General features: G+C 48.6%; 2 protein-coding genes across 2 annotated transcripts in view; one reads left to right on the forward strand and one right to left on the reverse strand.

Moving 5' to 3' along the window:
* Positions 1 to 983: 983 nt before the first annotated feature.
* LOC134958235 (uncharacterized) lies at positions 984 to 5,785 on the reverse strand. Its single transcript, XM_063940691.1, has 2 exons — positions 5,280 to 5,785; positions 984 to 4,427 (listed from the first exon to the last, which is right to left on the reverse strand). The coding sequence occupies exon 2, from the start codon at positions 4,178 to 4,180 to the stop codon at positions 3,074 to 3,076; it is 1,107 nt and encodes a 368-aa protein (XP_063796761.1). The 5' UTR covers positions 4,181 to 4,427; positions 5,280 to 5,785; the 3' UTR covers positions 984 to 3,073.
* A 2,634-nt stretch (positions 5,786 to 8,419) lies between these two features.
* The window catches only part of RFT1 (RFT1 homolog), an 87,348-nt gene continuing 79,548 nt past the window's right edge, over positions 8,420 to 16,219 (forward strand). Inside the window, exon 1 of the mRNA XM_063940692.1 lies at positions 8,420 to 8,651. Coding sequence (XP_063796762.1) covers positions 8,586 to 8,651 — 66 coding nt within the window. The 5' untranslated portion in view covers positions 8,420 to 8,585. The remainder of the gene's footprint in view (positions 8,652 to 16,219) is intronic.

Consider the following 16,219-nt stretch of genomic DNA (forward strand, 5'->3'; position numbering starts at 1 on the left):
ACTTCGGTTTATTAAAGGCATTGGGAAAATCAAACAACTTGAATAATAGTAATACGTTACAGTAAATCATCAAGTACAGATAATAAACAGTTGGTCTTCACACCGTAGATTATGCCAATACTGTCATAGACTGTTTAATTATTCAGGTGTTGCATATCCCATCACCGTCCTTCTCAGCAGTTATGCACGTTTACCTGAATTGGTTATATTGACTTATTATACTATTCAAACCTTAACTCAAATATTCAAGCTGTTACCATCAAAATATGCATGCATAAGAAAAACAGTTTGTTACCAGTTACAATTATCTGATTACCCTTACTGAGTATCCCATGTATTCAGAAGTATTAGTACAACTTATGTTCTTCCGCCTGTGCACAGGTCTGTAACCCCCTTTAGAGTGTGTCCACACGTGGATATATATGCATATATATATTTAGTCTTTCTTAGACATGTCCCTGTAGTGTAAATAAAGGCCTGTCCTCTCTGTGGCCACACTGAGGGAAAACTGATCCACTGCCTTTCCCATTCACTCTGGGTAGTTCTGTTCAGGCCTCCTTTGCACTGTAACCTGGCTGTCACAGTTCATCTGATGTACAATGTCACTGGTCTGTAAGGCCTGGCAGATAAGCATCGGTGGCACCAGCACTGTGTGTGCTGTCCTTTCTACTAATACCCCTTTTCCACTAGCTCAAAAAACACGGGTAAATGCACGGGGGCGCGCATTTACCCGTGTTTTTGGCAAGTGGAAAAGGGTCAACCCGGATCAAGTGACCCGTGAATCCTACCCGGCTATTTACCTGGGTAGGACACGGGAATGATCCGGGTAGGGTGTAGTGTAAACGGGAGCCGTGTCGATGCGACACGGCTCCCGTTTACACTGTATGGATGGGCGGCGCTGGGAGATCATGTGATCTCCCTGCGCCGCCCCTGCCGTGTAGCTAGAAGCGTCACCAACCCGGCATATGCCGGGTTGTGACTGCTGATGGGAAAGGGACCGAGCACGGGTCGCAGCAGGGGGCAGCTCCCGTGTCAGGCTCCCGGCTGCGACCCGTGCTCGTAGGTGTAAAAGGGGTATAAGACTTAGGGCATTTAATGTAAGAGGAGGCAGTTTGTGCTATTGCTGGCAACAAGTTATGCTGTGCCACAGACAAAAGTGGTTCTATACTCCTGGAGTAGTGCCAGCTGCAATGTTTGTAGACAGTGTGTGAGCAGGGAGCCTGTTTACTTGTACAGAATCCTCCCTGAGGATGGAGTTACCTCTCAGTGCTGTCTCTGGCTGCTGTATTCACAGCACTGTCTCTGCATGGATAGGGCATTCTCTGTAGCTGCTACTTCCTCTGTTCTTATATGGGCAGTGAGCTGTTACTGATGAAACCTCACTGATCTCACTCCCTCTCTCTCCAGAGGAGTTCCTTGCTGTTGCTGCTGGGACTTGCACAATGATACTAGTGCTGACAGGATACTCTGGAACTGACACACAGGAACTCAGCCTCTGCAACTCACTCAGGATCCCACTGCTTGTTCTGCTGTCCTCTCTGCTGTCCCAGCTTACAGCACCCCCCAGTCCTCACACCAATCTCTCCATCACTCCACCCTTCCTCTGGGTTCTCTCTAGGGATTGGCCAATCAGATGAGAGGTGTGGGCTGTGTCCTCCATCACACCATCCACTGTTGCTAGGCTCCAAGAAAAAGGGGGGAAAGGGTAAAGCTGCAGGTTATGTCTGTTTATATGGCAGCCCAGAGTATACAGCTGTCCTTTTTGGCAAAAAGTCTGGGCTACACAGGTTCTCATAGGGTCCTACATGGAGCACCTGGTACAATAAGGCAATGTACATGTCAGTTGAAGGGAGCATGAGTCCTGTAAGTTCTGGGGGATACCACACTCAACCCCGCTTGAATGATGCGTGTCCTCACGCATTCGTCTCTCCACATAGTCATAAAGTCATTATTTTTTTTTTTTCACAACATTGACATTTTACTGACATGAAATACATTGGGTTGCAGGTACTGAAACAATTATGTTTTAAACCTCAATGCATTTAGTAACTGTAGAGCAAACAAGTTTGAAAATCACATTAGTATAATCATTACAGATCAGACATGAGAAGGGTCTATAACTAATGGGCTAGAACCCCTGTGCGCCTCTTCCCTGGCTTTCTCGATGCCTGCTGCAACAGTGAGATAAATTCTTCACCACTCATTGAGGTGTACTCATAGTCAGGACGATGCAACTCTGGAAAGAGCCATTTCACGGCCTCTTTAGCTTCCCCCTGGGTTTTTGCAGGATGGTGAGGTTTAGGGATGAGCATAACTGAATCTGATGCATTGGGTTTAGAGGATTCTAAGTCTTCCTCTGTGGCCTTGTGGGTCACTACTTCTACTTCCCGGTCCTGATCAGTAGCGTTTGAATGAGCCGGATTGAGGTAGGCCGTATTGGAATTGGTGTCTTCCATCATCGTAGGTCCACACCGAAACGACCGAACAGTTTCTTGCAGGTTCTGTTGCGTATATCCACTTGGTTTCTCAAGGTTAGCTGTTCTTCCCAATAATGCACTCTGCGATTCGGCATTAGGATCCTGTTGACTGCATACAGATGGCCTCTGGTTTACACTTTCTGTCACGTTTTCTGTGGAATACATTCCATCTCCATGGCATCGGTAGTGACGTGGATGACCTCCACGGTGTGGATGGCACCAATAATGCCTGCGATCTGCTGCATACCTGCTGCCCTTCACTGGAGCACCACCTGGACCCGTGACGTTGATTGCTCGTAGACCTTTCTCTCCCCTGATTATGTCAAATTCCACCATCTCTCCCTCTCCCAGGCTGCGATAGTATTTTCTGGGGTTGTTCCTCTGTATGGCCGTATAATGAATGAATGTATCTTGCTTGGTGTCATCACGATTGATGAATCCATACCCACGTCGCACATGAAACCAGATGACCTTTCCTGAAATTTTCCTTGTGTGGACAGGAGTGTCGGTATTTAATATGTCGGTTAACTCATCTGCATTTATATGGCATTGCCTGCCATAGTGTGGCCATCCTTCTTCAGAGGTTGGTTTTAACCTTATTGTGTCCCCCGAGGCTCGGTCTCCGTCCTCGGGGCATTGGAGTTTAAATGTTCGATCTGGTCGCAGTTCCTCTCAATATGCCCTATTGCCTGGCATCGATGACAAACGGGACGACCCTGGCTGTCGAACTGGTCTGAAGGCCGCCGCCCGTACTCTGGAGGTGGTTCCCAGCGTCTTCTGGCCGACCTCTGTCGCTCGGACCTCCATCTAGGTTCTCCAGAATTGGGTGTCGGTGGTCTCGCTAGGAGTCGCATTTCTCTCTGGATCTCTGCCATCCCCACCGTTAACTCTTCCATCTGCTTGCGTAGGGTTTGTATCTGATCTCCTGAGGGGTGCTGACTACTCTGCACCACTGGATCTCTGACTCGTTTCGGTCTTTCGGGACTGGAAGCAGTAGCTCCCATCAGCTCTGAGGATTCTCTGAAGTCCACCAGCTCTGGGTACTCTTCTTCTCTTCCCGATTGGTTGCCAGTTATTGTGATGGCGGCTTCCTTGAAGTCTAGGAAGGTTTTCCCCGGCATTTGCATTTTGAGTAGTCGTAGTTGGGTTTTGACACTCTCCCTTGAGGCTCCTTCAATAAACTGAATCGTTAGCGCTTCGTCTGCATTTCTGACTTCATCTTTGTCAACTGCTTGGATCGCTCTTAGTGTTTCTTGTAAACTCAGGGCGTAGTCTCGGAGGGTCTCGCCCGGTTGCTGTTTGCGCGCATACAGCTTCATTTTTAACTCGGGGAGGGTTTTTGTCTCAAAAGTAGTGGACAATCTCTTTAAGATCTGGTCTACCTCTTTCTTGTTTTCAGTGGGCCAGGATATGACTTCTCTTAGAGCTGACCCTGTGAGTTGACCTACCAGAATCTCGACTTTCTGCTGTTCGTTCAAGGTATACAACCGGAACATAGATTTGAGTTTATTTTTGAATTCTGTAAACGTGGTACACTGTGGCTTGTTGGCATCTCCGCTATAGGTTGGAAGCCACGGCGCCCCAAAGTAGTAGGGTAAGGTTATTGGAGCATTCGGTGTCGTTGCCGGGGTTGCCTGTTGTTCTTGTTCCTGGTTCTGTACTACCGGTGGTGCTCCTCCTCCTGCAGCCTGTTGTTGTTCCATCTTTCAATTAGTGAGTTTTCTCCTGATTGCACTCGGATCCTGTTCGTTGACGCCAAATGTGATACCCGGGCAAATAAAGGACAATGTTATTGGGTGAGTAGATGATCTTTTACCTGGTGATTATGTCCGCTTTACACTATCTGTGTACCGGGATACCAACTTAAGATGGAAGTTCGTTCACGATACTTCGGAGATGTAAGGGATATACGTCTGCACAAGTGGGTTGTTCAGGGAGCAGTCAACTCAACTTCGGTTTATTAAAGGCATTGGGAAAATCAAACAACTTGAATAATAGTAATACGTTACAGTAAATCATCAAGTACAGATAATAAACAGTTGGTCTTCACACCGTAGATTATGCCAATACTGTCATAGACTGTTTAATTATTCAGGTGTTGCATATCCCATCACCGTCCTTCTCAGCAGTTATGCACGTTTACCTGAATTGGTTATATTGACTTATTATACTATTCAAACCTTAACTCAAATATTCAAGCTGTTACCATCAAAATATGCATGCATAAGAAAAACAGTTTGTTACCAGTTACAATTATCTGATTACCCTTACTGAGTATCCCATGTATTCAGAAGTATTAGTACAACTTATGTTCTTCCGCCTGTGCACAGGTCTGTAACCCCCTTTAGAGTGTGTCCACACGTGGATATATATGCATATATATATTTAGTCTTTCTTAGACATGTCCCTGTAGTGTAAATAAAGGCCTGTCCTCTCTGTGGCCACACTGAGGGAAAACTGATCCACTGCCTTTCCCATTCACTCTGGGTAGTTCTGTTCAGGCCTCCTTTGCACTGTAACCTGGCTGTCACAGTTCATCTGATGTACAATGTCACTGGTCTGTAAGGCCTGGCAGATAAGCATCGGTGGCACCAGCACTGTGTGTGCTGTCCTTTCTACTAAGACTTAGGGCATTTAATGTAAGAGGAGGCAGTTTGTGCTATTGCTGGCAACAAGTTATGCTGTGCCACAGACAAAAGTGGTTCTATACTCCTGGAGTAGTGCCAGCTGCAATGTTTGTAGACAGTGTGTGAGCAGGGAGCCTGTTTACTTGTACAGAATCCTCCCTGAGGATGGAGTTACCTCTCAGTGCTGTCTCTGGCTGCTGTATTCACAGCACTGTCTCTGCATGGATAGGGCATTCTCTGTAGCTGCTACTTCCTCTGTTCTTATATGGGCAGTGAGCTGTTACTGATGAAACCTCACTGATCTCACTCCCTCTCTCTCCAGAGGAGTTCCTTGCTGTTGCTGCTGGGACTTGCACAATGATACTAGTGCTGACAGGATACTCTGGAACTGACACACAGGAACTCAGCCTCTGCAACTCACTCAGGATCCCACTGCTTGTTCTGCTGTCCTCTCTGCTGTCCCAGCTTACAGCACCCCCCAGTCCTCACACCAATCTCTCCATCACTCCACCCTTCCTCTGGGTTCTCTCTAGGGATTGGCCAATCAGATGAGAGGTGTGGGCTGTGTCCTCCATCACACCATCCACTGTTGCTAGGCTCCAAGAAAAAGGGGGGAAAGGGTAAAGCTGCAGGTTATGTCTGTTTATATGGCAGCCCAGAGTATACAGCTGTCCTTTTTGGCAAAAAGCCTGGGCTACACAGGTTCTCATAGGGTCCTACATGGAGCACCTGGTACAATAAGGCAATGTACATGTCAGTTGAAGGGAGCATGAGTCCTGTAAGTTCTGGGGGATACCACAAATACACCCCACCCAAATCTAACTCTCTCTGCACATGTTATATCTGTCACCCCTGCAGTGCACATGGGCCCTCATTCCGAGTTGTTCGCTTGCTAGCTGCTTTTAGCAGCATTGCACACGCTAGGCCGCCGTCCTCTGGGAGTGTATCTTAGCTTAGCAGAATAGCGAACGAAAGATTAGCAGAACTGCTACTAAATAATTCTTTGCAGTTTCTGAGTAGCTCCAGACCTACTCACAGATTGCGATCAGCTCAATCTGTTTAGTTCCTGGTTTGACGTCACAAACATGGTTTGCGTTCGGCCAGCCACTCCCCCATTTCTCAAGACACTCCGCGTTTTTCCGACACGCCTGCGTTTTTTAGCACACTCCCGGAAAATGCTCAGTTACCACCCAGAAATGCCCCTTTCCTGTCAATCATTCACCGATCAGCAGTGCGACTGAAAAGCGCCGCAGGATCTACAGCAAATCTACTAAGTTTTTAGTTAAATAACTAAGCGCATGCGCCCTGCGTGCCTTGCGCATGCGCAATTAGCAACAAATCGCAGCATGGCGAAAATCAGCAATGAGCGAACAACTCGGAATGACCCCCATGGTTTTGCCCAACTGCTAACAAATTTGCTTCTGCGATCAACTCAGAATTAGGCCCTTTATACGTGACATTTCTACATTGTCCATAGCTCTTTTCTCCTTCCTCTTCTTTGTTCCAGCCGGACACCTTGCCGGGGTCTGGCCACCAGGGTCAACTCCCTCTGGGCGGGATGTACTAAGCGGAAAATGCGGTAAACTCCCTGTTTACCGCATTTTCCTGATGTACTAACCCCCGGCCGGCAGGACAGCGCCGCGGCGGGGTATGCCAGCTTTAGCTGGCGTACGTCCATAGAAGCCTATGGGTTTCTCTCCGCGCGCTGTGTGAGGGATCCCTCCCAGCATGCCCTGCGGCCGCCCCCGTCACCCCGCGCATGCGCAGACTGACTCCTGGGGCCGAATCCCGGAAGTCAGGCTGCCGCTGCGCATCGCGGAGGACAGCTCTTATCGGAAGAGCTGTCCTCCGCAATGCTGATCGCATATGTTAGTACATATGCGATCAGCATTGTGGCGCAGGGCAGCGATGTACATTAGTACATCCCGCCCTCTGCCTGAAATCCACTCTGCTCCTGCAGTTGCAGCCTCTTCTCCCTGTGGAAATCTTCGTTTGGTATGACTTCCTCCCCCACCTCCTCCTGGACACTCTGTGGGATAATTTGCTTTCTGCTGGATCTCCCTGGCTCTTTGCTCCCGTAAGACTGGGCTACTGTCGCTGGGAGGGAATGCTGCATCTTTCTGCTGGATCTCCCTGCTGGCTCTCCATGCTTGCGTGCTCCTGCTGCAGCTGGGACCCCTTGCAAAACTTGTAGTAAGAGATCTGCTCTGCCTGCTGAGACTACAGGCTACACATGGCTCTGGGCCTGCTCATTGTTCTCCAGAGACTGGGCTGCTGGATGCTGCATGGTGCTGCTATCTGTTTGCAGCTCTGGCCTGGAATGCAGCCTCCCCCCTCTGCCTCAGCCTTTTAACCCCCTCATGGCTCTTTCCTCCCCCTGGTAGCCTACTGGCAGCCCTGCTCTCCTAGGTGTGAAAGGGAGGACGGGTATACCTGCCTCCGTCCCTCCCTTTCCCCCGTTTGGCCCGCGGCCGTGTGTGCCCCCCCTCTCCCCTATATCGCTGCAGCGCCATTTTGGCGCCTGTGCTCCCTTTTGGGCTGTTTCTAAAGTGGAACTCTTTTTTTATGGTCTGTACCGATTTTTAGCTCTCCAAACCTCCATTGAAAGTATAGGAAATGGGGCGTGGCCAACCCCCTCTACCCGTGGCCACGCCCCTTTTCTCATTCGGACCGATTTTTATGTGTAAAATGTTGGAGGGTATGCTCTTATACCGTTAATTATTAAGCACCAACCACATCTTTATTCATTAACATCAAAGGACTATGAATGAACTGTGACATATAACCAACATATGATCCCAATGTAGTAATTAGACTGAATATACACAGTGCGGTTTTTAGACTGTTTAAAAAAGCGGTTTTATTGTATAAATAAATTCTCAGTCTACCTACAAGCGCTCCCTCTATATTATTTTAGTTATTCCGTTAGTTACAAGATGTACTATAATAATAATGGCACATATGCATGAAAAAAAAAACATGTTTAATAGCCACTAATGCAGTGATGCATAATTCAAATCATGGAATCAATTACTTAATCGCCACTAATTTTCTCCTATAAGACTGAGTAAACTAATCTGAAGATACTGCTGACTGATCCAGTACATTTACAGTATGAAAGCAGTGCGCTCCTCCCTGCAGTAGGTGGCAGCAACAACTCTTAGGAGAGGATTTCCCTGACATTAGAGCTGAAGTTGACGTGACTCCTCACACTTTCGCAAACTTGGGGGCGGGGGCGCTACCTATATTATAAATAACAAAAAACTGCTGTAGGCTTGTTCGTTATTTTCAGTGCCGGTGGCATAGTGAGTAGGTTTACAGAGAATGTATGTAGTAGTGGATGTGCCCTTAGTAAAGATGGCTACGTCAGATTCGCATAATATAGTAGATACAATACAAGTCTCTGCCAGGGGAGGAGGGATCCTGGAAATAGTAGCATTGTCGGTTCTTCTCTCTTGCAGGCTGTCAGCTTGCCATCAGGATGGGATCCCAGCAAGATGTGCTTACAGATACCACCAAGCTGGCTTCCTATACGATGGTCCTGCAGGTACAGTCTGCTCTGCCTCACATAAGCAATATTTGGGAAGGGGTGGGAGACCTTACCTGTAATCAGCAGGTCACACTTACCTGAACCTGCGTGTAAGTGCTAGCTTAGGGAAAATGCAGATGTCTAAGTAGTACCCTGTTCAGCTAATCATTTACATGTAATTAATTTAAAAATACTACCTTGAGTATGTATTTTATATTACTGTAGTACTGGAATAAACCAATAGGTAGGCTTACCATACCATCACTTTAACCCAGGAGCTAATAAATTACACAGGTTCTGTGGCTGTCGGACTTCAAGCCTGCATTTCACCTGGCATTAATCAGCCACAGAACCTGTGTAATCCATGAGCGTCCCGGTTTAAAGGGATAGTATGGTAAATCAAGTAAACGAATGACCCAAAGAACAAAATGTCACCTGGTGTCAATTAAATATAATTAAATATCTATTTGCCTGCTGCTCTTTATTATAACAGGGAATACTCAACCCTTTTGTAGAAGAAAACAGAAAAAAAGATAAATACAAAGTGCTGTCAAACAGCAATATATTAAAAAAAAATATTTATTTATTCTTATTTTTTATTTATATTTTATTTTCCATATAAAATATCAATAAAAAAAAACCCGCTTTCTCAATACTTTCCAGTTGGTCAAAATTAGTGGTAACGTTTTATATTAATCCTTATTTCTCTAACGTCCTAGTGGATGCTGGGGACTCCGAAAGGACCATGGGGAATAGCGGCTCCGCAGGAGACTGGGCACAAAGTAAAAGCTTTAGGACTAGCTGGTGTACACTGGCTCCTCCCCCTATGACCCTCCTCCAAGCCTCAGTTAAGATTTTGTGCCCGAACGAGAAGGGTGCAATCTAGGTGGCTCTCCTGAGCTGCTTAGAGTAAAAGTTTAAATAGGTTTTTTATTTTCAGTGAGACCTGCTGGCAACAGGCTCACTGCATCGAGGGACTAAGGGGAGAAGAAGTGAACTCGCCTGCGTGCAGAGTGGATTGGGCTTCTTAGGCTACTGGACATTAGCTCCAGAGGGACGATCACAGGCCCAGCCATGGATGGGTCCCGGAGCCGCGCCGCCGGCCCCCTTACAGATGCTGAAGCAAGAAGAGGTCCATAAATCGGCGGCAGAAGACTTTCCTGTCTTCATAAGGTAGCGCACAGCACTGCAGCTGTGCGCCATTGCTCTCAGCACACTTCGGTCACTGAGGGTGCAGGGCGCTGGGGGGGGGGGGCGCCCTGGGAAGCAATGAATTTACCTTATTTGGCAAAAAATACATCACATATAGCTCCTGGGCTATATGGATGTATTTAACCCCTGCCAGTTTTCCAGTAAAAAGCGGGAGAAGAGCCCGCCGTGAAGGGGGCGGGGCCTATCTCCTCAGCACACAGCGCCATTTTTCCCACACAGCTCCGCTGGTAGGAAGGCTCCCAGAATCTCCCCTGCATCCTGCAACTACAGAAACAGGGTAAAAAAGAGAGGGGGGCACTTATTTGGCAAAATAACAGATATAAGCAGCTATAAGGGATAGACACTTATTGTAAGGTTGTCCCTATACATATATAGCGCTCTGGTGTGTGCTGGCAAACTCTCCCTCTGTCTCCCCAAGGGGCTAAGATGGTCCTGTCCTCTATCAGAGCATTCCCTGTGTGTGTGCTGGGTGTCGGTACGTGTGTGTCGACATGTATGAGGAGGAAAATGATGTGGAGGCGGAGCAATTGCCTATAATGGTGATGTCACCCCCTAGGGAGTCGACACCTGAATGGATGGCCGTAATTAAGGAATTACGTGACAGTGTCGGCACGTTACAGAAAACTGTTGACGACATGAGACAGCCGGCAGCTCAGTTAGTGCCTGTCCAGGCGTCTCAAACACCGTCAGGGGCTATTAAACGCCCGTTACCTCAGTGGGTCGACACGGACCCAGACACAGACACTGACTCCAGTGTCGACGGTGAAGAAACAAACGTATTTTCCAGTAGGGCCACACGTTACATGATCACGGCAATGAAGGAGGTTTTGCACATCTCTGATACTGCAAGTACCACAAAAAGGGGTATTATGTGGGGTGTGAAAAAACTACCCGTAGTTTTTCCTGAATCGGATGAATTGAATGGTGTGTGATGAAGCGTGGGTTACCCCCGACAAAAAACTGCTAATTTCTAAAAAATTATTGGCACTATATCCCTTCCCACCAGAGGTTAGGGCTCGTTGGGAAACACCCCCTAGGGTGGATAAGGCGCTCACACGCTTATCAAAACAAGTGGCGTTACCGTCTCCAGAAACGGCCGCCCTTAAGGAGCCAGCAGATAGGAGGCTGGAAAATATCCTTAAAAGTATATACACACATACTGGTGTTATACTGCGACCAGCAATCGCCTCAGTCTGGATGTGCAGTGCTGGGGTGGCTTGGTCGGATTCCCTGACTGAAAATATTGATACCCTGGACAGGGACAATATATTATTGACTATAGAGCATTTAAAGGATGCATTCCTATATATGCGAGATGCACAGAGAGACATTTGCACTCTGGCATCAAGAGTAAGTGCGATGTCCATTTCTGCCAGAAGAGGATTATGGACGCGACAGTGGTCAGGGGATGCGGATTCCAAACGGCATATGGAAGTATTGCCGTATAAAGGGGAGGAGTTATTTGGGGGCGGTCTATCGGACCTGGTGGCCACGGCAACGGCTGGGAAATCCACCTTTTTACCCCAAGTCACCTCGCAGCAGAAAAAGATACCGTCTTTTCAGGCTCAGTCCTTTCGTCCCCATAAGGGCAAGCGGGCAAAAGGCCACTCATATCTGCCCCGGGGCAGAGGAAGGGGAAAAAGACTGCAACAGACAGCTTCTTCCCACGAACAGAAGCCTTCCCCCGCTTCTGCCAAGTCCTCAGCATGACGCTGGGGCCTTACAAGCGGACTCAGGCACGGTGGGGGCCCGTCTCAAGAATTTCAGCGCGCAGTGGGCTCACTCGCAAGTGGACCCCTGGATCCTGCAGGTAGTATCTCAGGGGTACAAATTGGAATTCGAGACGTCTCCCCCTCGCCGGTTCCTGAAGTCTGCTTTACCAACGTCTACCCCCGACAGGGAGGCGGTATTGGAAGCCATTCACAAGCTGTATTCCCAGCAAGTGATAATCAAGGTACCCCTCCTACAACAGGGAAAGGGGTATTACTCCACGCTGTTTGTGGTACCGAAGCCGGACGGCTCGGTGAGACCCATTTTAAATCTGAAAGCCTTGAACACTTACATAAAAAGGTTCAAGTTCAAGATGGAGTCACTCAGAGCAGTGATAGCGAACCTGGAAGAAGGGGACTACATGGTGTCTCTGGACATCAAGGATGCTTACCTCCATGTCCCAATTTGCCCTTCTCACCAAGGGTACCTCAGGTTTGTGGTACAGAACTGTCACTATCAGTTTCAGACGCTGCCGTTTGGATTGTCCACGGCACCCTGGGTCTTTACCAAGGTAATGGCCGAAATGATGATTCTTCTTCGAAGAAAAGGCGTCTTAATTATCCCTTACTTGGACGATCTCCTGATAAGGGCACGGTCCAGAGAACAGTTAGAGGTCGGAGTAGCACTATCTCAAATAGTACTACGACAGCACGGATGGATTCTAAATATTCCAAAATCGCAGCTGATTCCGACGACACGTCTGCTGTTCCTAGGGATGATTCTGGACACAGTACAGAAAAAGGTGTTTCTCCCGGAAGAGAAAGCCAGGGAGTTATCCGACCTAGTCAGGAAACTCCTAAGACCATGCCAGGTGTCAGTGCATCAGTGCACAAGGGTCTGGGAAAGATGGTGGCTTCTTACGAAGCGATTCCATTCGGCAGATTCCACGCAAGAACTTTTCAGTTGGATCTGCTAGACAAATGGTCCGGATCGCATCTTCAAATGCATCAGCGGATAACCCTGTCTCCAAGGACAAGGGTGTCTCTCCTGTGGTGGTTACAGAGTGCTCATCTCCTAGAGGGCCGCAGATTCGGCATTCAGGATTGGGTCCTGGTGACCACGGATGCCAGCCTGAGAGGCTGGGGAGCAGTCACACAGGGAAAAAATTTCCAGGGCTTGTGGTCAAGCATGGAAACGTCACTTCACATAAATATCCTGGAACTAAGGGCCATTTACAATGCCCTAAGTCAGGCAAGGCCTCTGCTTCAGGGTCAGCCTGTATTGATCCAGTCGGACAACATCACGGCAGTCGCCCACGTAAACAGACAGGGCGGCACAAGAAACAGGAGGGCAATGACGGAAGTGGCAAGGATTCTTCGCTGGGCGGAAAATCATGTGATAGCACTGTCAGCAGTGTTCATTCCGGGAGTGGACAACTGGGAAGCAGACTTCCTCAGCAGACACGATCTTCACCCGGGGGAGTGGGGACTTCACCCAGAAGTCTTCCACATGATTGTAAACCGTTGGGAAAAACCAAAGGTGGACATGATGGCGTCTCGCCTCAACAAAAAACTGGACAGATATTGCTCCAGGTCAAGGGACCCTCAGGCAATAGCTGTGGACGCTCTGGTAACACGGTGGGTGTACCGGTCAGTGTATGTGTTCCCTCCTCTTCCTCTCATACCAAAAGTACTGAGAATCATAAGAAGGAGAGGAGTAAAGACTATACTCGTGGCTCCGGATTGGCCAAGAAGGACTTGGTACCCGGAAATTCAAGAGATGCTCACGGAAGACCCGTGGCCTCTACCTCTAAGACAGGACCTGCTCCAGCAGGGACCATGTCTGTTCCAAGACTTACCGCGGCTGCGTTTGACGGCATGGCGGTTGAACGCCGGATCCTGAAGGAAAAAGGCATTCCGGATGAAGTCATCCCTACCCTGATCAAAGCCAGGAAGGATGTAACCGTACAACATTATCACCGTATTTGGCGTAAATATGTTGCGTGGTGCGAGGCCAGGAAGGCCCCTACGGAGGAATTTCAACTGGGTCGATTCCTGCATTTCCTGCAAACAGGACTGTCTATGGGCCTCAAATTAGGGTCCATTAAGGTTCAAAATTTCGGCCCTGTCGATATTCTTCCAAAAAGAACTAGCTTCTGTTCCTGAAGTTCAGACGTTTGTCAAGGGAGTACTGCATATACAGCCTCCTTTTGTGCCTCCAGTGGCACCTTGGGATCTCAATGTAGTGTTGGGATTCCTAAAATCACATTGGTTTGAACCACTCACCACTGTGGACTTGAAATATCTCACATGGAAAGTGGTAATGCTGTTAGCCCTGGCTTCAGCCAGGCGTGTATCAGAATTGGCGGCTTTATCCTATAAAAGCCCTTACCTAATTTTTCATACGGACAGGGCAGAATTGAGGACTCGTCCTCAATTTCTCCCTAAGGTGGTTTCAGCATTTCACTTAAACCAACCTATTGTGGTGCCTGCGGCTACTAGGGACTAGGAGGATTCCAAGTTGCTGGACGTAGTCAGGGCCCTGAAAATATATGTTTCCAGGACGGCTGGAGTCAGAAAATCTGACTCGCTGTTTATCCTGTATGCACCCAACAAGCTGGGTGCTCCTGCTTCTAAGCAGACGATTGCTCGTTGGATTTGTAGTACAATTCAGCTTGCACATTCTGTGGCAGGCCTGCCACAGCCAAAATCTGTAAAAGCCCATTCCACAAGGAAAGTGGGCTCATCTTGGGCGGCTGCCCGAGGGGTCTCGGCTTTACAACTTTGCCGAGCAGCTACTTGGTCAGGGGCAAACACGTTTGCTAAATTCTACAAATTTGATACCCTGGCTGAGGAGGACCTGGAGTTCTCTCATTCGGTGCTGCAGAGTCATCCGCACTCTCCCGCCCGTTTGGGAGCTTTGGTATAATCCCCATGGTCCTTTCGGAGTCCCCAGCATCCACTAGGACGTTAGAGAAAATAAGAATTTACTTACCGATAATTCTATTTCTCATAGTCCGTAGTGGATGCTGGGCGCCCATCCCAAGTGCGGATTGTCTGCATTACTTGTACATAGTTATTGTTACAAAAATCGGGTTATTGTTGTTGTGAGCCATCTTTTCAGAGGCTCCTTCTGTTATCATGCTGTTAACTGGGTTCAGATCACAAGTTGTACGGTGTGATTGGTGTGGCTGGTATGAGTCTTACCCGGGATTCAAAATCCTTCCTTATTGTGTACGCTCGTCCGGGCACAGTATCCTAACTGAGGCTTGGAGGAGGGTCATAGGGGGAGGAGCCAGTGCACACCAGCTAGTCCTAAAGCTTTTACTTTGTGCCCAGTCTCCTGCGGAGCCGCTATTCCCCATGGTCCTTTCGGAGTCCCCAGCATCCACTACGGACTATGAGAAATAGAATTATCGGTAAGTAAATTCTTATTTTCTCTGACGTCCTAGTGGATGCTGGGAACTCCGTAAGGACCATGGGGAATAGCGGCTCCGCAGGAGACTGGGCACAAAAGAAAAGCTTTAGGACTACCTGGTGTGCACTGGCTCCTCCCCCTATGAACCTCCTCCAAGCCTCAGTTAGATTTTTGTGCCCGACCGAGCTGGGTGCAATCTAGGGGGCTCTCCTGAGCTTCTTAGGAAAAGTTAGTTTTAGGTTTTTTATTTTCAGTGAGACCTGCTGGCAACAGGCTCACTGCATCGAGGGACTAAGGGGAGAAGAAGCGAACCTGCCTGCTTGCAGCCAGCTTGGGCTTCTTAGGCTACTGGACACCATTAGCTCCAGAGGGACCGAACACAGGCCCAGCCTCGGAGTCCGGTCCCAGAGCCGCGCCGCCGGCCCCCTTACAGAGCCAGAAGCAAGAAGAAGTCCGGAAAATCGGCGGCAGAAGACATCAGTCTTCAACAAGGTAGCGCACAGCACTGCAGCTGTGCGCCATTGCTCCTCATGCACACCACACGCTCCGGTCACTGATGGGTGCAGGGCGCTGGGGGGGGGCGCCCTGAGCAGCAATATGAACACCTTGGCTGGCTAAAATACATCACATATAACCCCCAGGGCTATATGGATGTATATTAACCCCTGCCAGATTCCTGAAAAAAGCGGGAGAAAAGTCAGCCGAGAAGGGGGCGGAGCCTATCTCCTCAGCACACTGGCGTCATTTTCCCTCACAGCTCCGCTGGAAGGACGTCTCCCTGACTCTCCCCTGCAGTCCTGCACTACAGAAAAGGGTAAAACAAGAGGGGGGGGGCACTAATTAGGCGCAGTATAATATAAACAGCAGCTATAAGGGGAAAAACACTCTGTATAGTGTTATCCCAACATATATATAGCGCTCTGGTGTGTGCTGGCATACTCTCCCTCTGTCTCCCCAAAGGGCTAGTGGGGTCCTGTCCTCTATCAGAGCATTCCCTGTGTGTGTGCTGTGTGTCGGTACGACTGTGTCGACATATATGAGGAGGAAAATGATGTGGAGGCGGAGCAATTGCCTATAATGGAGATGTCACCCCCTAGGGAGTCGACACCTGAGTGGATGGGCTTATGGAAGGAATTACGTGAAAGTGTCAGCTCTTTACAAAAGACGGTTGATGACATGAGACAGCCGGCTACTCAGCTTGTGCCTGTCCAGGCGTCTCAAAGACCATCAGGGGCTCTAAAACGCCC

This window comes from Pseudophryne corroboree, chromosome 9 (genome assembly GCF_028390025.1).
Source record: "Pseudophryne corroboree isolate aPseCor3 chromosome 9, aPseCor3.hap2, whole genome shotgun sequence".
Taxonomy (NCBI): Eukaryota; Metazoa; Chordata; class Amphibia; order Anura; family Myobatrachidae; genus Pseudophryne; species Pseudophryne corroboree.